The 22367-nt window shown below is 41.8% G+C and overlaps 1 protein-coding gene across 1 annotated transcript in view; it reads left to right on the forward strand.

Annotated features, from left to right (window-relative positions):
• The window catches only part of LOC124553529, a 50322-nt gene extending 28888 nt beyond the window's left edge, over positions 1 to 21434 (forward strand). The window contains exons 3-4 of the mRNA XM_047127378.1: positions 15630 to 15722; positions 21303 to 21434. Of these exons, the coding sequence (XP_046983334.1) occupies positions 15630 to 15722; positions 21303 to 21434 (225 nt within the window). The remainder of the gene's footprint in view (positions 1 to 15629; positions 15723 to 21302) is intronic.
• Positions 21435 to 22367: the final 933 nt, after the last annotated feature.

The raw sequence follows: 22367 nt of genomic DNA on the forward strand, positions 1-22367 counted from the left end.
GGCCCATGAAGAACATGATCCGTAGACATGCGACCTCAAATTCAGCACTGCAGTTGTAAAGTCCCGCCGTGTCACAGTAGCATCCCAGTCTTCTCCTCCAGCTGTGCAACAAGCCACCAAACTTTTGCCTACTGGGGCGAAGTCACCTGCTACACAACTGGTAGGCCGGAAAGGACAGATGGAATCCTCCTGTGAAAATGTATTACGTCCCTCCAGCCAACAAACATCTGTGTCTTCCTCTGCCAATTGAAAAGGCTCCAAGAAATCAAAGGCAAATGATTTTCTCATTTATTGACTTTGAGATCCTCTTCAGCGAGATACCCTCACATGGACCGAGCGAGGTGATGCAGTGGTTAGCACGCTGGACTCACATTCGGGAGGATGATGGTTCAATCCCGCTTCCGGCCATCCTGAGTTAGGTTTTCCATGATTTCTCTGAATCGCTCTAGGCAAATGCCAGGATGGTTCCTTTGAAAGGGCACGCCCGACTTCCTTCCCCGTCCTTCCCTAATCCGATGAGACTGATGACCCTGCTGTCTGGTCTCCTCCCCCATAAACAACAACAACAACAACAACAACAACAACCCTCACCCGGGCAACCTCCATGTCACCAGAAACACACTCAGCATCTGCCTAGGTGACAGCCCTTCATTTTTTCCCTCCTCTATCATTGTCATGACACTCCTCCAATGGAAAGCTCACGGCCTTAGGTCCAACATAAAGGACTTACAGCTACTCTCAGAATGGCAGCGTATGCTTCTTCTGTGCCCCCCAGGAAACAAAATAGTGTTCTCGCAACCTGTTTGAGCTCTTGCATTCCTCTCCAGTCCAGTTTGACCTTCATCCCCCTTCCCCATCCCCTCCCCTCTGCCCTCCTCCCCGAGAGCAGCATTCCACCTCATGGCGGAGTTATGCTCATCCAGGATGACATTCATAATCAAACCATCTCATTGATTACCCAGCTTCAAGCTGTGGCAGTCCGCATTTCGCTTCTTCACTTCATCATTTCCCTTACCTATCTGCTGCCCACTGACTTTAATGTGCACAATCTCCTTTGGGGCTCTCCCAGAACCAGTCAGAGAGGTGCCCTCTTGGCTGACCTGCTCAATCAAATTAACCTCATCTGCCTTAACAGCAGAGCACCCATGTTCCTCTCAGACTCCACGTGTACCCATTCCCATTTGGACCTCTCATGCATTGCAGAGCTTGGCCATCATCTCAAGTGGTCCATTCTCTCTGACATTTATTTGAGCGATAATTTCCCGTGTGCTGTCTGTTTGCTGACTCCTACCCCACCCAAGTGCACACCAAATGGCAGTGTTTTAAGGCCAACTGGAGACCTTGCTTCTTCTTGATGACCTTCGATGAACTTTTACCCAGTTGCGTTGAGCAGATAGAAAAGCTTACAAATGTCAGCCTTACCACTGCAGAATGTTCCATTCCTCTCTCTACCTTTTTGCCATGCCCTGTCCCAATCTCTTGGTGGTCGGAGGCATGCCATGATGCAATTCATATGTGGAGACATGCTCTCTGTATTATTAACTGGTCATCCTACACTGGCATACTGCGTTCATTACAAACAGTTGGGTGCACAGTGTCGTTGCATTCTTTGGGATAGCAGCAAAGCTAGCTGACTTCATTTACTAGTTCTTTTAACAATTCCACTCCCTCTTTCATTGTGTGGGCCAACCTCAGATGACTCTGGGACCAAGGTCTATCACCCAGTTTCCGCCCTCACCATAGCAGACAATGTCATAGTGGACCCTACTGCTATCACCAACACCTTGGGCTGCTAGTTTGTGGAGATTTCTGGCCCAACACATTATCACCCTGCCTTCCTCCATTGGAAATGAATGGAGGAGGCTCGTGTAATACCCTTCTCTTCTCAGAATTGAGAGTGCTGCAATGCTGCCTTTACTATGAGGTAGATTATGCTCTCTCTTCATCCCAATCGTCTGCCCTAGGGCTGAACGATGTTCTCATTCAGATGCTGCAGAACCTTTCTCTTGTGAGCAAGCACTTTCTCCTTCCTATGTACAGTCACATCTGGGCAGGGGGCGTGTTTCCCAGATGCCTGCGTGAAGCCACTTTCGTACCCCTATCTAACCCTGGTAAGAACAAACACCTTCGTTCTAGTTATTACTCCATTTCTCTCACCAGCTGTGTTTGCAAGGTGATGGAACATATGATTCATGCGTGGCTGGTATGGTGGCTCGAGGCTTGCAATTTAGTAACCACTACATAGTGTAGATTTTGAGCACACCGTTTTTCAGTTGACCTTCTCGTCACTTTGTCAACCCATGTCATGAACGTTTTACTGCAGAAATACCAAACTGTGGCAGTGTCTTTTGATTTGGAGAAAGCCTACCACACCTGCTGGAGGACTGGTATCCTCTGTACTCTCTGCTAATGGGGCTTCTGTGGCCACATGCCTCGATTCCTTCAGGAATTTTTAAAAGACTGTTCTTTTTTTTCGAGGTATGTGTGGGTTCTGCCTTGTTGGACATCTTTATTCCGTCCTGAGCGTCATCCTCTTTGCTATCACCATTAACCCTATTATGGCCTGTACCCAGTGGGACATCTCTGACTCCCTTTTCATTGATGATTTTGCTATTTGTTGCAGTTCTTCATGGACTTGTCTTCTCAAGCGGCGTCTTCAACGTTGTCTCCATTGTCTCGACTCGTGGAGCTTCGACAATGGCTTCCGCTTTTCCACTGTCAGAACTGTTTGTATGAATTTCTGGTGGCACAGTTGGTTTCTACCCCTGTCTTTACATCTTGGCCCATTCCACTCATAGTAACTACAAAATTCCTGGGGCTAATGCTCGATAGGAAACTTTCTTGGTTCTCCCACATGTCTTACCTGGTCACTCGCTGTATGTGGTGGCTCAGTATCCTGTGTGTCCTCAGCAGTTCTTCCTGAGGAGCAGATCAGACCACCGTTCTTCATTTGTACCGGTCCCTTGTCTGTTCGAAACTGTAGGTGTTTTGTTTACGCATCTGCGCATCCATCCCCCTTATGCTGCCTCAGTACTATCCACTTTCATGGCATCGGTTTGGCCAGTGGGGCATTTTACGCTAGATCATTTGAGAATCAATATGCAGAAGCCACTGAACTACCGCTGTCATACCACTGTGATTTTCTCCTCAGCTGATATGCATGCCATTTGTCATGCCTGGCCACCCATCCTGTGCCTCATATTTTGATGGGTCACATCTTTTTTGTCTGTTACCTAATGGAGTTCACTTTCGGCTATTGCTCTAGTAGCTTAATTTCATGCTACTTGCCACTTTCCCAATGGGTGTGATCCCTTTACCACTTTGGCTTTCTGTGGCAGCCCATGTTCACCTTGGACATAATTTGCTTCCTAAGGACACTGCTCCAGCACCACTCTATCACTGTAAGTTTCTCGACCTTTGCACGGAACTTCACAGCAGCACCTTTGTGTACACTGGTGGGTCTCGGACTGACCATTGTGTCGGGTGTTCCTCTGTCATTGGCAGCACCTCTTTTTGGTAACTGTGTTCGGAACACTGCTCAGAATTTACAGTGGATCTCGTAGCCCTCTATCAGGCCACAAAGTACACTCTGTGACACATGCTTTTCAATTGAGTCATCTGCTCTGACTCCCTCAGTGCCCTTCAGAGCCTCTGTGTGCTATACACCATCCATTCCTTACTGCAGTGGGTCCAGGAAAGCTGTCACTTGCTCACTTTTGATGGAGCCACTGTGATGTTTGTGTGGGGCCCAGGTCATGTCAGTCTGATGGGAAACGAGGCTGCTGATGCTACTGCCAAGGCTGCAGTTGTATCTTGGCCTGTTAGTTAAATTCCCTCCAGTGATTTCTGTGTTGCTGTCTGTCAGCAGGTGGTGTCACTTTTGCATCACTACTCCCTCCCTCCATAGGAACAAGCTCTGGGGAACTAAACCTCTCCCAGTGGCTTGGACGACCTCCTCTTGGCCTTCTCACCACGAGGAGATCATTTAAGCTTGGTTGCGTTGTGGGCTCTGTCTTTTTTTAGCAACTGGCAATTGTTAAATTGTGCTCCCCCACCACTTTGTGCTCATTGCCCTCAACCTTTGATGGTTTGCCATTTCCTAATGGAATGCTCTTTCTTAACCACTTATGTTCTCACTTATGTTTGCCATCTGAGTTATCGGCTGTTTTAGCGAATGATGTGTGGGCTGTCGATTGAGTTTTACTTTTTATTCATCGTAGCAATATGGTGAAGGATATTTAATCTTTAATTCAGGACCTCCACTTCTCTATGGTGTATTTTAAGGACCTTTCTCAAAGTACCTGTTTTTAGCTGTCTTTTTATTCTGTCAATTGGCCTTAACATGTAGCCATTTTTAACTCCTTTTTTGTCTTTGTGTTCTATGGTTCTGACATGGGTGAGTATGACCCTTGTTGTTTTTGTGCTCAAAAACAAAACAAACAAAAGAAGGATCACTTCCACATAAATCTTATAACTTACAACTTGTAATGTGCCCATCCTGTATACGCCGATGAGATCAGAAGGTTTCATAATGATAAGAGATGGATTTAGAAACCAGATTTTAAGCTCAGAAAACTTTGCAGGAGAAGATGTAGACTCTTGTATGCATTTATTGGTTATGAACTGCAGATTAAAACAAAAGAAATGTCAGAAATGTAGAAAATGTGGCACATAGGGTCTGGATAAATTGAGGAAGAAAAAATACCATAGGTTGTTGAGAGTTTCAAAGAAAGCATGAGGTAACTATTAGTTTAAATAGGAGAGAGAAACAACAGAAGACAGGCGGGTAGCATTTTGAGGGATGAAATAGTGAGGGCAGCAGAGATTCAAATGAGCAAAGAAGCTAGAGCCAACGAAAGTCCTATAAAAATAGGACCTATGAAGTAAGCAAAAGGGGAAAAAAATGAGATGGACTGAAAATGCAAAATTTGAAGCAGGAGTGTCTAGAGGAGAAATTCAAAGCTGTAGAAGCATTCATGAGTATGGAAAAGATAGATTCTGCCTTTATTAAAATTAGATTTTGAGAAAAGAGAATCAGTTGCATGAATATTAAGAGCTAGGATGGCAGTTGCATACTGACTAACAGAAGACTGAGAGGTGAAAGGAATATATAAAGGATCTCTACAAAGGAATTGAGCAATTGAGCTTGAAGACGATATTATGGTGAAGATCGGGGGGGGGGGGGGGGGGGGGGGGGGGTAATACTTTGAGAAGAATTTCAGTAGCACTAAGAGAACCAAGTCAAAACAAGGCTCTAGGAGTAAACAAGGTCCCCTCAGTATCACTGAGGTGTTTGGGAGAACAACTATTACAAGAAACTATTGCAGCTAGTATTCAAGATTTGTGAGAAAGATGATACCTTCAACCTTCAGTACACATGTAATTAATCAAATTAGAAACGAGGTGCTGGCAAATGTGAATGGTAAAGATTTATACCTTTAATAAGTTATGTTTATAAAATACTAACTTTCATTCTTTGCAATAGATTACTAAACTTCTTGAAACTGGCCTCAGGGCAGATCTTTGGATTCTGGAGAAAAGTGGGGACATGAGAGGCAAAATTGATTGACTTATCTTGGAAGATAGTTGAAGAAATGCAAACCTATTTTTATAGGATTTGCAAATTTAGAGAAAACTTTTTACAATATTTACTGGAGTAAACTCTTTGAAACATTTAATATTGTGTTGGTAAATTACATGGAGCAGATATTATGTAAGACTTTAAAGAAGTTGTTAGTCAAAGAACATGGAAGGCATGCATACAGTAGTTAAGAAGGGGAGAGACTGGTTTATAGTCATATCCTCCATGTTGTTCAATCACTATACTGATTATCCATTAAAAAAAAAACAACCAAGGAGTGATGTAGAAACGGAATTAAAATTTCAGGGATGGAAACCTAAACTTCAGGATTGGCTGATGGTCTCTGTCAGATGTGGCAGTGAACTTGGAAGATTAATGGAATGGAATGGAATGGATAATGTGTTGAAAAAGCTTATGAGATAATCATTAATAAAAGTTAAACAATGTTAATGGCATGTGGTTGAATGAATCCTGGCATTGTTGAGCAAATCATAGTAGGAAATGGGACACTAAAGGTAGACGAGTGTCATTTTTTGTGCAACAAAATGACAGATAATGACAAAAGGAGAGAGAACTGAAAATGCAGGCTGGCATTAGCTTTCTGAAAAAGAGAAATATTGTAACATTTAAAACAATTTTAATGGATAGGAGGTATTTTCTGAAAGTATTTTTCTAGAATGTAGCTGTTTACAGAACTGGAATATGGATAATGAACAACATTGACAAGAAGAGAATACATGCTTTCAAAATGTGGTTCTATGGAAGTTCTTTGAAGAATGTGCTAATGGATCAGACAACTGATGAAAAGTGCAGAATTGCAATGAGGAGAAAATAAATATGTATCTGAATTTGACTGAAAGGAGTTATACATTGATAGGGCATATTCTGTGGCAAGTTATTAGAGACAGCTGCAGGAATGGTTGGAAAAGAGCATTACTGATTTCCTGTCCTATCATCCCACTACCTGATAATTTTTTTTGTCCAGCATGTTATGGAGCCTGTTGATGCAGGTTCCACAGCTGTCTACTGCGTCTAGTACTGGAATTTTATTCCAAATTTGAGAGTTTCCTAAGACACTTCAGACCTTGCTGTTGATGGGATGTTAAAACCAAATCTTCCTTTCTGTGAAAACTGCAGTGTATTGTACAGCTACAGGGCTTTACAATTCTTTAACACAGATAACAGCATAATTTGTGATAGTGGATTATAAAGTGATATTAACTGCAACACAAGATCCTTTATTCTCTTCAGACTTCTGAATTATATACAGGAATTGGTCATTTGAAAAGACCAAAATCAGCGAGTTCTATAAGAAATGTAGAATTGTTTCTGTTTTTCACAGCCAACAAAGAAACAATTACTTTACTTGAGAAGATCTGTACAGGATCTAAAATTATCTACCTTGCGCAGTATTCTTACCGCTTGCTTTCTTTTAAATAAATAAGGTCATTGTATTGGCTGCATTGACCGGAAGATAATCAAATAATCAAACAGGGAATGACTGTATGGAAAATAACAGAGCTAGCTGGGCTTGCAGATATGCTGCACTTGTGGCACTTGATGGTATAGTTGAGCTAATGGCAAATATTTCAATTATCAAATGGTCCCGTCACGCCATTTGTCTTGTCTTTCACGTAAGTTAGGAATAGCTGACCCAATACCAAACTTTGTGAGAGATTACACATTTTATTTCTCTTTATTCTGAGTTATTTTATCCCTGTGGTGCAGTCAGTAGACACAGTGTTATGCTCTCTGTTATAAAAATCCACCCACTCCAGAACTAGGCCATTATATTTTAGTTTTCATGTAGATTTTTAAGATAAGACTATCACCTTGAAAGTGTTTCTGTTATTTAACTCTTGTGAGAATTTCATTTGTAAGATTGTATGAAGCTTCCTCCACACTGAATCTTTTTACAAATGCCAAACAGAGTGCTGTTGGCACATTCTATTGTGCAAGTGATTCGGTACTGTAGGTTATTTCCTGAAAAGTTTTTGAAAAAAGATGCAAAGACTGAAAAGGTTCTGCTGGCAGAGGTAAAATATTGCTTGAGACATAGACTGATAACAACTGTGGCTTAAGGATGGTTATATATGAAATTTTTTAGAAACCAGTAGAAACATCCTCCTAGCCATAAGAATGATCATTTCTTAGAGATACAGTATTTTTTAACTAATGTTGGTTGATGATGTAAGCAGTGCCTGCTAAGTTAAATCTGATGAATATGACTTTTGTCGCTTGTGAACAAAACAATGTTTAGTGCCACTATGACCAAGTAATTATTGTATATGGTAGCAAGTAACTTTTAAAATGTCGCTATTTCTATTACAGATGCTATTTGAGAACTACACAACATTAATCATTTAAGGGAAACACAGATGACAACTTACCATAAAGATGACACAATAAGTTGCAGACAAGCACAACAAAAAGATACTTAAACAGCTTTCAGCCAAAGCCTTTGGCAGAAAAGGAAGCACACACGCATGCATGCGTGCGCGCGCGCACACACACACACACACACACACACACACACACACACACACACACATGCAAACAATCAACCAACCACACCCATCTCCAGCAGCTTGGACCAGAATGCAGTGGTCATGTAGAATGGAAGCAGCAGTCTGGAGAAGGTGGGAAAGGGGATAATCAAAACCCTGATAAACTGGGTTCATGCTTGGCTACCATGGGGTCCGAGCCTTTGCAGAATTTTTTCCTTTCCTTGCTGCATGTCTATCCTCTTGCTATTCTTTCTCCCCTCCGTTGGGGAACATGTCTGGGGTGTTTTGGGAATGTTCTGCATTGTGTGTTGCTGACTTGAGAACAGTCTCACCATTGTTTTTTGCTCCCTTCTCCTTTCTTTGTTTACCTTTTCCTCTTGTTCCTCCACTTTGGTGTTTGAGGTTCCTCTCTTTCTTCCTCCTCCCTGTGCACTACTGAAGGCAGGCCCATGCATCTGATGCATAAGTGACTGGGTAACACATTATTCCCAGTCCTGGGTCGACAGCTAGGGTTCACATGTACCCCCTGGTACAGGCCAGGTCCAGGGAGGGGTGACTGTCTGAGCTGCAACCTTCCCAAATTGTCGATTGGTCCCTCTGCCAGGTTTTGAGGAGGTGTAACCTGAGGTGTGAACAATCGCCTAAGCCAGGTGTGCCCCCTTGTGAAGTCGGCTCCCAGTTGCAACGAGCGTGCCATCAAGAGACGCTGGCAATCGTGGGGGATTTTTCCCGCAGTGAGTCAATCATCTTCACAATCAACATCTACGAAACATAAATGTAATGAAGCTAATGATTTAAAGACCCTTCCCACTGCACCACGGTTCCTCATGGTCTCATGTACTGAAGGCAGTCAGTCCTCTGCCATGGTAAATCCATTTATTATTCAGAAAGGTGTTGATGCAGTTGCTGGTCCTGTGAAATCCTACTCTCGTTTATGGAATGAAATTTGCTCTTGGAGACTACTTATGATTCTCAAGCACAACAATTGCTTGCTGCCTCACTTCTCTATGGCTACCCTGTTCATGTCGAGGCTCACAGAACTTTGAATTCTTCCCCTGGTGTTATTTACACTGGGCTGCTTGACGGTCTAACCGAGACTGAAATCCAGTCTTACCTATCTGATCAGGGTAACATTGCCGTCCATCGGGTAATGAAAAAGGTAGATTCCTCCTTAATACCCACCTGCACTCTGTTTCTCACCTTTGATTGAGTGGTGCTTTTGTCCGAGATCAAAGCAGACTATGAAATGATCACAGTCCGGCTGTACATTCCAAACCCAATGCACTGCTACCGGTGTCATAGTTTCAACCACACTAGAACGTCTTGTTGATATCCAGCCAAATGTGTAACCTGTGGTAGGGGTGCACATGAGGGCGATTGTCCGCCTCCTTCTTCCTGCTGTACCAGCTGCAATGGTGGCCATGCCGCCTCCTCTCGGGATTGTTCCATGTATCTTGATCAGCCAGCTGTCCAACAGATATGGGTAAAGGAAAAAGTGACTTACCCAGTCGCTTGCAAGTTATTACCTAGTCGCAAACCCTGCGTTCTCCTGTCTGGCACGCATATTTCTTTTGTTGTCACCCCTCACTCCATGAAACACATGACCATGCAGACATGTGACGTCCAGTTCAGCTCTGAGGTTGTGAAATCACCCAGTGTCAAGGACATCGCCATCCCTCCATCCAGCTGCGCAACAAGCCATCAAACTCTCGCCTCAAGGGGCAAAGCCCCCAGCTGCACAACTGGTAGGCTGGAAAGGACAGGAGTACTCCTGTGAAGATTTCCTACATCCCTCGAGCCAAGCAACACCAGAGTCTTTCCGTAACTGGAAAGGCTTGAAGATGTCCACCAAAGGAAAATGATCTTCTCCTTCACACCGACTCGAAGATCCTCTTTGACAGTGTCGCCAAGTTATACCTTAGCGTGGCTGGCCTCAGTGTTGCTGGCACACACCACCAACCGTTGCTCAGTGTTGGACTCAGACCGACTGCACAGGCAAGCCGATGCTTCTTCTGTGGACCCCATTGAGCTGGGTCGTCCTGCTTCTGTGCCTTGTAGTAGCAACTCTTCACAGGCTGTACTCAGCAGCTGCCTAGGTGACATCCCAACATTTCTTCCTCATCGTGACTCTCCTCCAATGGAATGTTCATGGCCTTCAGTCCCAGAAAGAGGATTTACGGCTGCTTTTAGCATTGCAGCATCCCCTTGTACTCTGTCTTCAGGAAACGAAATTGTGCATTCACAACCGCTTTGAGCTTTCACATTTCTTTTCGGTGTGTTTTGACCTTCAACCTGAGGTTGGCATCCCATCTCCCTGACTACACATCTTTAAGCTGTTGCAGTTCGCCTTTTCCTTCCCCACCTGACTTTTTCCCTCTGTACCATTTATGTCCCTCCATCATATGGTGTCACCAGGTCAGACTTCCTTCAGGTTATTGGGCAGCTACCTCCCCATTTCTGCTACTTGTTGGCTTCAATGTGCATCATCCACTTGGGGTCCTCCAAGAACCTGTCAAAGAGGTGCCCTCTTGGCTGATCTTAGCGCAACCTCTTCTGCCGTAACACTGGAGCACCCACTTTCCTTTCCGATTCCTTGCACAGCGATTCCCATTTAGATCTAACCTTCTGCACTGCCAAGATTGCCCATTGCCTTAAGTGGTCTGTTCTCTCTAACACCTACTTAAGTGACACTTTCCCATGTGCCATCCATTTTATGACTCCTCCCACAACTGCGTGCACACCCAAATGACAGCTTTCTAATGCTGACTGGCGGCTTTACTCCTCCCTGGCGACATTCGGAGAACAAGATTTCCCCAGTTGTGATGACCAGGTGGAATATCTCACAAAAGTTATTCTTACTGCTTCGGAATGCTTCATTCCTCCACACCATGTCCCAGTCCCTTGGTGGACTGAGGCATGCCGCGCTGCAATTTGCACACAGAGACGTGCTCTCTGCATTTTTAACTGTCATCCTATGATAGCAAACTGCGTTTGTTATAGACAAATGCGTGCAAAATATCGTTGTGTGCTTTGGGATAGCAAAAAAGCTAGCTGGATTTCATTCACTAGTTCTTTTAACAGTTCCATCCCTTCCTCTGTCGTGTGGGCCAACTTTCGATGGCTCTCTGGGACCAAGATTCATTTGCCAATTTCCAGCCTGACAGTAGCAGACAATGTTATCGTGGACCGTATTGCTATCTCCAACACCTTGGGCCGCCATTTTGCGGAATTTTCAAGCTCTTCTCACTATCACCCTGCCTTCCTCCATCAGAAATGAGTAGAGGAGGCATGGGCAGAATCGTGAGTGCTACAATGCTGCCTTTGCTATGAGGCAGCTAGATCATGCTCTCAGTTCATCCTGATCCTCTGCCCCAGGGCCAGATGCTATCCACATTCAGATGTTGCAGCATGTTTCTCTTGTGGGCAAGCACTTTCTGCTTAACACATACATCATCGTCTGGGCAAAGGCCACATTTCCCAGACTTTGGTGTGACCATCATACCCATACCTAAGCCTGGTAAGGACACAAGCCTTCCTTCTAGCTACAACCCCATCTCTCTCACAAACTGCATTTGTGAGGTGATGGAATGTATGATTCATGCCCAGCTGGTGTGGTGGCTCGAGTCACAATTTACTAACAAATGCACAGTGTGGATTTCGAGCACAACGTTCAGCAGTCGACCATCTCGTTGCTTTGTCCACCCATGTCATGAATGGTTTGCTGCGGAAATCCAACTGTGGCCATATTTTTCAATTTGGAGAAAGCCTAAGACACCTGCTGGAGAACTGGTATCCTCCATACTCTTTACATGTGGGGTTTCTGTTGCCGCCGTTCCTATTTTCTTCAGGAATTTTTAAAAGACCGAGTTTTGTAGATGTGTGTTTGTGAGTTCTGCCTTGTCGGACACCTTTATCCATGAAAATGGTGTGCCTGAGGGTTCCATCCTGAGCATTGTCCTCTTCGCTATTGCCATTAATTGTATAATGGCGTGTCTCCCACCGAGCATCTACAGATCCCTCCCCCCCCCCCCCCCCCTTCTTTTTTGTTTGATGATTTTGCCATCTATTGCAATTCTCCATGAACCTATCTCACTGAGCAGCATATTCAATGATCTCTTGATCGTCTTTACTCCTGAAGCATCAACAATGCCTTTCATTTTTCCACTGACAAAACCATCTTTATGAATTTCTGGTGGTGCAGATGGTTTCTTCCACCATCTTTACATCTTGGGCATGTTGCCCTTCCATTCATTAAAACTACAAAATTTCTCATGCTTGATAGGAAGCTTTCTTGGTCCTCCCATGTGTCTTACCTGGCAGCCTGCTGTATGTGCTTCCTCAATGTCCTAGGCGACCTCAATGGTACTTCCGGAGGTGCCGATCGAACCACCCTCCTCCGTTTGTACTGGTCCCTTGTCCGTTCGAAATTAGACTATGAGTGCTTTGTTTATGCATCTTTATGTCCATCCCTCTTACACCATGTCAACACAGTCCACCATCGTGGCATCCGTTTGGCCACTGGTACCTTTTACACTAGCTCGGTTGAGAGTCTGTATGCTTAAGCTGCTAAACTACCACTGTCCTACCACAGTTACTTTCTCCTCAGCAGGTATGCATGCTGTTTCTCTGGTGTGCGTGGCCACCCATCCTATGCCTTCTTCTTCGATGGTTCCTTTGATCGCCAGCATGGGGTGTGTCCCTCTTCTCTGTCATCTCCTGGAGTCCACTTTTGGCACTTGATACAGTGGCTTAACTTCACACTACCTCTTACTTTCCTGTTGGGTGTGAACCATTCACCACCTTGGCTTCGCGAAGCAACCCATCTTAACCTTGGCCTTCATTTGCTTCCTAAGGACATTACTCCAGCCTCGGTCTATCGCCTTCAGTTTCATGAGCTTTACATGGAACTTCGCGATAGTACTTTTGTATACACAGATTACTTTCGGACTGACTATGGGGTTGGGTGTGCCTTCATCGTTGGCACCCAAGTCTTTCATTATTGGCTTGTGGCACACTCCTCAGTATTTACAGTTGAGCCCTTCACCTTGTATCAGGCCACAGAGTTGATCAATCGACACAGCCTTTTCAATTGTGTCATCTGCTCTGACTCACTCAGTGCCCTTCAAATTCTATGTGCACTGTGCACCACCCATCCTTTAGTGCAACAGGTCCAGGAAAACTGTCACTTGCTCACTCTTGGTGGAGCCACTGTGATGTTTATGTGGGTTCCCGGTCCTGTCAGCCTGCCAGGAAACGAGGCTGCTGATGCTGCTACCGAGGCTGCAGTCCTTGTACTTCAGCCCATTAGTTCCTATATTCCCTCTGATGATCTTTATGTTGCTGTCTATCAGGAGGTGGTGCCCCTTTGGCATTGCCAGTGGCCCTCCTGCCGGGAGGAGGTCATTTTAACTAGGTTGCATATTGGGCACTGCCTTTTTTTGCTAAGTGGTGCTACCCCAACACTTTGTACACATTGCACGCAGGTTTTACCTATCCACCACTTCCTGATGGAATTCCCATTTTTTAACCGTTTATGTTCCCGCTTGGATTTTCCATCTGAGTTATTGGCGCATTTTAGCAAATGCGCGGGCAGTCGACTGGTTTTACTTTTTATCTGTGAAAGCAATATGACGAAGGCCACTTAATTCTTAGTTTTGGATCTCCATTTCTGTATGGTGTCTGTTCTACCCCTTTCTCCACATCCCTGTTTTTAGCTGCCTTCTTTGACATCACTTGGGACTGACATACAGTTGTGTTTTAACTCCTCTGTCTTTGTGTTCTATAATTTTGACTTGGGTGCATATGACCCTGGTTGTCTTTTTGCACCCTAAAGGAAAGCAAAAGAAAACCCTGATGAAGAATGCAGTTCTGTTACTCCACTCTGGAGGGATATTGGGGGATGAAAAGAACATTCCTTTGTAAGCTGGTTCTTGGAGCTGGTGGGGGTGTGAGGGGAAATGACACAGGAGATCTTTGTGGACTAGGTCTGGGAAATAGTGACTGCCTGAAAAGGCCTTGGTGACACCGTCAGCATACTGGGCAAGGGAGTTCTTGTTACTGCAGATATGTTGTCTGCGGATGACCGGGTTGTGCAAGAGAGATTTTTGGTGTGGAAGAGATGACAGCCATTGAAATGCTGTTAGCTACTGTAGCTGGTTGGTAGGTTTGATGTGGACACAGATGTGGATGAAGCCGTCTGAGAGGAGAAGGAGGAGGAGGAGGAGGAGATGGTCAAGATCCAGGAAGGTGGCACGCTGGATTGAGGAGGACCAGGTGAAGTGGATGGGAGATAAAATGTTGTGCTTGTGAAGGAATGAAGATTGGGTGTCTTGGTCTTGAGTCCAGATCATGGAGCTGTCATCAAGGAACCTGAATCAAACTAGGGTTTGGCGTTTTTGGAGGCTAGGACGGTTCCCTCTTGTTGGCCCATAAATAGGTTGGCATAGGAAGATGTCATGTGGGTATTACCTTCCACCAAGTAGTTACTGTGATTCATAACAGCAGTGGTGGAACCTTTGTCTCCATGCAGGATGATTAGGTCAGGATTTGTTTTGAGTTAGTGTATGGATGTCTTGTCTTGTAATGAAAGGTTGGTGTTCTTAGGAAGGGACCTAGGGAAGGATGGTGAGGCCAAGTTGCAGGTAAGTAATTTATGGAAGGTGACCAGGTGGTGGTTTGGTGGAAGGAGTGAGGATCATTGTTGGATGGTTGTGTGAACTGGAGAGGCAGTATTGTGTAGAGATTAGTTTGGCTTTAGTTGGAGGGATTGGTGGCAAAGAAGCGTTTCCATTGAGGGATTGGGAGGAGGATAGTAGGTCTTTGACATATCCTACGTGGTTAAATTTAGGTTTAGTGCTAATGGCAAGTCCTTTTGATAGGACTGAAATTTCTATGGGACTGAGAGTTTTGGTGGAAAGGTGAAGAACACTGTTATAGGAAAGTTTTCTCTCTGGATTTTGTGGAGTGTTGGTAAGAAGTTATGGGAATGTGGCAAGTGAAAAGGTTAACTAGGCAGGGTCTAGATGCTATGAGGGGTTGATGAATAGGAACACTGTGGCTAGGTTAGAGGTTGAATATTTTGACCCCAAGATGGCAGTGAGATGTTACCAGTCCTGCCCCACAGCGTCCTGACGCTGTGCACATTGGCAGTCTAGTCCCTGCACACTCTGCCACTCAGTGCTCTTCTCCCCTCTCCACCTCTACTGTGCTGTCACTTCCCCTTCGTCATCCCCTCTAGGTTAATGCTTCCGTCTCATGTGACAATTGTATTCCAGTCCAAGCTTCTGGAGTTGGTGGTCGTGTGTGTGTGTGTGTGTGTGTGTGTGTGTGTGTGTGTGTGTGTGTGTGTGTGTGTGTGTGGGGTTAATGCATGGTATTTGTTCATAAATTTCTTGGTCCTATTTGCTTTTATATGAGATGTGTTAAGTTTTCAAACATTTACCATCCATTCTTCCTTTCCATTCCCATTTGATACAAAGCCATGTAATAGAGACAGAACTGTACATACAAACTTTAAATGAACAATTGGTATCTGTTTGCAGTATCTTGACAGTCCACTGCGAATTGAAAAGACTAGTGTTCATGTAAAAGAAGAACCAGAACAGAAATGGGACAGGGATTCCTCTGAGCATAACGTAAGTTTGCAGATCAGTGCTTTGTTATACATGTAAGTGCAAGAGCAACATCATTACATGTAACTGATACATTATATTTAAATAATCAAAAATGGTCAACCACTGTAACCTATGGGAGCAGCAGTTTCATTAAAAAATTTTAGAATTTCATTTCAGTCTAATGACCTTGTTGTCTCACAAGTTAATTATAAATGATAGAATTAACCAGCCCTCTTAACAGTTATGTGTTTGTTAATTAATACTTTTCTTGAAGACTTTTTAGTTTACCATGTGTGGGTTGAATGCTTTAAATTCATACTGAGTACAGATGTGCGATCTGTGTGGTGATCTATTCAAGAGAGACTTCTCCTTGCACAAACTGACAATCTGTGTATGTGCCTCTGTCTCACAGTGCTATGACAGAAAAATTTCTCCTAAAAATATTTTTTCAAATTGCTTATTACTCTGTCATGTTGAAAGAGCTAGCACACCTGACAGGTAATGTCATCTGTGCACTTCTCAGCCTGCAGATCTCATTATTCCTTTCTATTGCTTCAGTTCTACCTCCCTCTTTCTCTAATATAGTCTTTGTATCCTGTAAGTGCAACTATAAAATGTAGCAAATTTTAGTGATACATTTTAGAATGCCATGCTTCTCTGATAAATTGCTAGAAGGTGCCCTCCCTTGCATATTTTGAGCTGACAGTGAAATTTTGTGTGTGTGTGTTATGAGGGGATACAGCAGATCTTTGTGCCACTGAAATGAAAGTTGATTTTATGAAAGGGGTAAAAAGCGAAAAGTGTCAAAGTTATGCATTCAAGAAAATTCAGATTTACTTTGTCAGAAGATAAGTACAGGGATGATAAACCAAATCCGCACAAATATCTAATAAAGACTTAAGTGTGATATTATATCAATATTATTACATAAATTTGGAGTCATCACATTTTACACGTCTTTTGAGTGAGGTAAATTCAAAAGTATTCTCAGATTCATTCAAATAATACCAGGTGGGATAAGAGGACAACAGAATTTTAATTGGAAAGTTGCAATGATTAAATTACAAAACATGCAAAGTAGGAACTGTTTATAGAGATTAGTTTGTTTAATGTATTATGCAATGCAAAACAATCTCAAGAGTAAGGTAATATCCAGCCTCAAAACTGTGCAGTCAGGCCCTGAGGGCCTTATAATGTCTATCAGCCTACAGTTTAATTGAATGTGATATGAAGAAACATAGTGTCAGCACACCTTTAGCGCTGGCTCCTTAGTTGTAACTAAAAACGTGGTTTGTATAGTATTGATGCGCATGTCAAAGTAATTGCAGATTTATGTGCAGGGAGATGAACTATAAATTGAATGCAGTAGAAATTCATACAAGCAAAACAGCTTTAAAGTTATACCTGTCTTTAATGAGTATTTCCATTGGTTCCAGTGAAATAGATGTAAAAACATTGTTAGTGAAATTCACTTTAAGACACAGCCCAGTTTTAGGGATCAAACATTAAACTCTTTGCAAACAGAAACCCAGTTATCACGAAATTCTGAACACTTTTGAATAAGTTGTGTTAAATTTCTGATCGAGACAATGCAAGTAACATGCAATTGATTCTTATTGCCGATAGCTGTCATAGTTTCTGGTTGATAATTTCAAAATAGTGGCTATTTCCACATGTAGGTTATGTGAAAGGATATCACAGAATTAAAAATATTACCATTGGATTCTAGCCTGCAAAATGATTGCATTGTCTTTATTGAAGTTCTGTATCCCACATTGTGAAAGCTTTGCATAGTTTTGGCCAGCAAAAGAAGGAAGCTTCAGATTTAGCTGAAGCTGACAATTATTCTTGATGTCCAAGAACATTGTATGTAATGTTATACACATTTTACATGCTGTCTTCTTTCTGTGGTATACACTGAACAATAAGCATGCTGAAACTCATGGTTCCTCAGCATTAGAAGGGGAAAATATTTGTGCTTCATCATTTGAAACAGCCTGCACACCTTCAGTTTAATTGTGCAGTTATCTGTTCTAGTCAGGATCTGTACAGTTTTGTGAACTAACGTAGGTAGGCTGCATTCAGTTTTCCACACATTGCTCTCATTTATTTTTTTCCATGCAGTGTTTCTTGCGACAAATTGATGATGGTGAACAAAGAAAGAAGCGCTGTAGTTCGTCATGTAGTTACAACTTTGATACTTCTTTAATTCTTACCAAGAAGCAAATTAAAAGTTGCTTGTTTTCTTTAAAGAATAATCATGAGTTATTGCAGGCTTCATAAAGATCCAGTTTTTACATTAAAACATCATACATGGCTGCTTTTTCCCTTATTTACACAGTTGGAATATGAAGGACATGTTTAGGATGATTTCAGAAACCTTCAGTAAATTCCAAAAAACGCAAATCTCATTCTTTGTGGAGGAAACAATATCAGCAGATTGAAGTTAAGGTGACAGGCAATGAGGAGACTGTGAAAACTGTTTAATTACTGGCTACATCTATAAAGTTTATCATTGCTAAATACTAGGATCTTGCATGGACTGATGGCGTGCTTGAAATATGAAGTTACATCAGGTAATAATATAGCTTATTGCTTGGAGGTATTGCATGTGATAGGGTGCATAGCTAAACTGAAGATATATAGGCCCTTTAAGAACTCAAAAGCCGTTGTTTAACTAATAAAATTGCTTCATGAAATGAGAAGTGGTACATTTCCCATTGGCAGTAATTTGTTACAGCAGTAGGTCCAGGAAATTGCCCTGGAGCTTGGCAGTGAAGGAAAATAAACTGCTATAACCTCTTTCCAAGATTAAAGTGGAGAAAGTGAGGCAGTAGTCTTGGGAAATTTGGAACATTGGAATATGTACTTTTTGACATGGCTTGCAACAGACAGAAATCCTAAAACATTCTCACTGTTGAAAGCACTGCTGCTGTGGCTTAGTGATAGCAGCGAAAACTTACCCCCAAAAATAACACAAAAATTGTAAAGTTCCAAGTAATCTATAATTGGTACTATGCACCTATAATTAGATTAGTAATGCCTGTACGATTTCTGAAATTTGTATGAAGTTTTTAAAGAATATAGATACCATGATAGGTACAGCAGGAAGAGAGAGCATTCTTATTATTTGACAGAAGCCCTGCACAATCAAAGAAAGGAACATTCCTCAGGAACATTGATGTGTTTGTGCTTGATGACTGTATGTCACCTACAGCCACTATATCTCAGCTTTATTTATCAACTGAAAGCTAAATACAGAATAAGACGTTAGTTTCATTTTTCAAAAGAAAGACTGTAATGAGAATGTATGTTTTACAACCTTTGCACATGGTAGTTGCTATCTCGAATGCTGTACCCCAGCAGACTGTGTTCAACCCTGCTGGCTGTGGGTAGTGTAAGTTTCTGTAGAAGAAGAAGAAGAAGAATTTTCTGAAACGCTGTTGCAGATATGTCAGCAACTGTGACATTTCAGGACTTTGTTGTTATGATGACATTCTGACTGTCATAGATCAGGTTAAGTGATTGTGTGATACTTTAATAAAGAATCAAGTATAGGTGATAGGTGGTAGGATGATGATGATGATGATGATGATGATGATGATGATTAGCAGGAGGAGGATTAAATTCCACTCAGTTATACTGCAGCAAAAAGGAACTATCCTTCCTCATTCACTGTACATGAGGTGGTTCTAGTCAGTATCAACCAGCTGGGGTGACAGCTATTCTCAGTATGTGATGTTGGCAACATAAAGTAAATTATGGATACACTTCCTTAAATTGAAGAAATAAATGTTCGTGAGGAATGTTGCTTTCTTTGTGTAGTCATAATTACCAGTGTCATGTGTTGAATGAAACAAGCTTTTGAGTATAAACACTGCATCTTCATTCTGATTATTGCTATTAAATTGAGATACCAATTGGTGGTTTTACAGCTGACTTTAAAATAAATGCCTATTGAGTTAAAAGAATGAGTGTGACATTAATATGTTATAGGATTTGCTTGGACCAAGTCATGTGCATTTATAATTTGTATGTCATACCTACATGGCCTAAAAATCTGCAAATTCTGATTTAGGGTCACTTTATTAGCATATTGGAGCTAAACCCTGTGTTTCAGGTAAAGCTCATTTAAGAAAAAAATTATTTCAGTCTCCAGAGATTCATTAAAAAGGGGTTTACTGTATTTACAGTCAGACATAGTTAAGAAAAGTTCTGATAGTTTAAGAAACCACATTTCAATATCTTTCATAAGTCACAGTTAGGAATTGTGCAACAGTCTGAGAGAGATTTGTAAACTAAGGATGTTAGGAAGCATGGTGAAAAGATGAACAGGGCAATGGTTGATTTAAGTACTGTTTTGGGACAAGGTGATGCTGTTTCTCCAAAAGCGTATATAGTAATATTGTCGCAGAAGAAGCTGAGTAGCACCATGGTGTAGTGGTTATGATGCTAAATTGTTGCATGGAGGGTCATGAGATCAAAACTCACCTGCACTGTACAATTTTAATTTCTATATTTGGGTCAAGTACATTCTAGAAGTATCCACAAATGTCAAGATTCATTGTACTGGAATGTTCTGTAGCTGTATATATACTGTATGTGTTTTGGCCGCAGGCAGTTCACTTCGCGCTCTTGTATGTACAAGTGCTGAATAAACCTTTGTTAAGTGAAGTTAGTGTTTGTCATTCATCAAATTACACCTTTTTCTATGTGACATTGTTAAAAAAACATGATTCATGAAATTAGTGGAAATGTTAAAGGTACTAGAATGAATGGGTGATCCAGTATGTGGGTCTGTGGCATAATCTGTCACAACCACAGCAAAGATTGAAATGGAGATGATGGAAATAGTCAAGTTAGTAGCCTGCAATTTGAATAATGTTGGCATGGAGAGCATTCCTGAGAAAACAGATGTGATGGTTCTTTATTGAAGAATGGTACAGACTGTTTCACTGAAAATGTGGAATATCAAATTTTCTGATACGAGTGCAACAACTTCTAACTTAGTACTGTATGAAGAGCATTGTGAAGTTACTGTCTCAAAAATATTAAGTCATGTCATATAATGCTATTGTGGTTTTGGTGTTGTTGTATGAAGCTGAAGGTGAGAGCTTGAGTACCTCAGAAGCAGAGAACAAGAACATTTTTTTTGCATAAAATCTTGATGAAGGTCTTTGGTCAGTTGGAAAATGATGGTGACTGGAAAATTGTCATAAATCGCTCAACATCATATTATTCTTTTGATATAAAGACAAGAAACTTCTGTGGGCAGAACAGAAGACATGGAACCCTGAATATATGTTGATCAAGGGTGTGAAGATGAGAAAGCCAAAGAAAATGCCTCTAGCTGATAGTCCCTGGAAGTAGTGGATGGATGAACTGTTTATTGGAAGATAAATAGGTAATAAATGCCATTAAATATGCTGCAAAGAAAAAAAGGACTATCTGATATAAAGAACCTCTTGCAGTTTAGCATAAAAGTGAAATCATATGGACGTATCTGAAAAGTATCTTTGCTAAAATTTCTTGTACAATAGACATAAGAAAAACAAACAATGTATGAAATAAAATGTGAGATTTTGTTTTCTTTTTATTCAGCTTCTTGAAGATCCATTGATGATCTCGTGGTCCACTGACTGTATCAAGGAGGATCCTGAACTAATTTTGGGCGTGGATGGAACTGAGGATATTGTAAGCATTCTTACCACTGATGTAGAATATTTGGAGTGAAAAAAAAAATTTGTGCTATTTTGAAGTGTAATGGATTCATTAGATTGAAATAGGGATAGATTGTGTTTTGTAGCACTAAGTACTACTAATAATTTTTCAGTATTTTTGTACTGTTCTGCTATACTTTGGTTATCTTCTATTATTTGCTGATTGTCATGAGTAGAATCTGTGCAGTGCTTCTAACAAAATGTGTAATCCTATTTACTCTGGCTTCTTGATACCAAGCACTTTTTATAATGCATGTGAGTGTGTGATGGATACCTTAAATTCACATTTAGTATAAGTATAGGCTTTCATACTGTGGAAGACACACCTCCTTCCAGTAACTCCTGATAAATCCGTTACAGAAGATATATTTGGCTTCTTTATCTTTTAATGAATGATATGCAAGTTCATGCAAAAAAATGTTCAGGACTGTGAATCTTAAATTTAGCTATTTGCATTTTTCATTGATCGTTATTGTGACATCGTGCTGTGGTATGCGACGAGTCTTTATCAGTGGACACACACACATCGTTTTTCATTGATCGTAATTGTGACGTCTTGCTATGGTAGGGGATGAGTCCTTTATCAGTGGAGACACACACACACACACACACACACACACACACACACACACACACACACACACACACACACACACACACACACACACACACACACACACACACACACAAAAATCATACTACTACATTCAGGAATTCACGTATAAAGTAGGAGTTGTTGAGCAGATGTGATTTCAGGTTATGTTTGAAGTTATTTTTATGATCCATGAAACGCTTTATATCAGTTGGTAGGTGATTAAATATTTTTGTGGTTGAACACCTTGCTCATTTCTGTGCCACACCAAGGCTAAATGTTGGATTGCATGAATTATTCTTCTATTATCATGTTCATCAGTGTTTCTGTTGTTTACAAACTATGATGGATTGT

The sequence above is a fragment of the Schistocerca americana genome, chromosome 11, assembly GCF_021461395.2.
Source record: "Schistocerca americana isolate TAMUIC-IGC-003095 chromosome 11, iqSchAmer2.1, whole genome shotgun sequence".
NCBI lineage: Eukaryota > Metazoa > Arthropoda > Insecta > Orthoptera > Acrididae > Schistocerca > Schistocerca americana.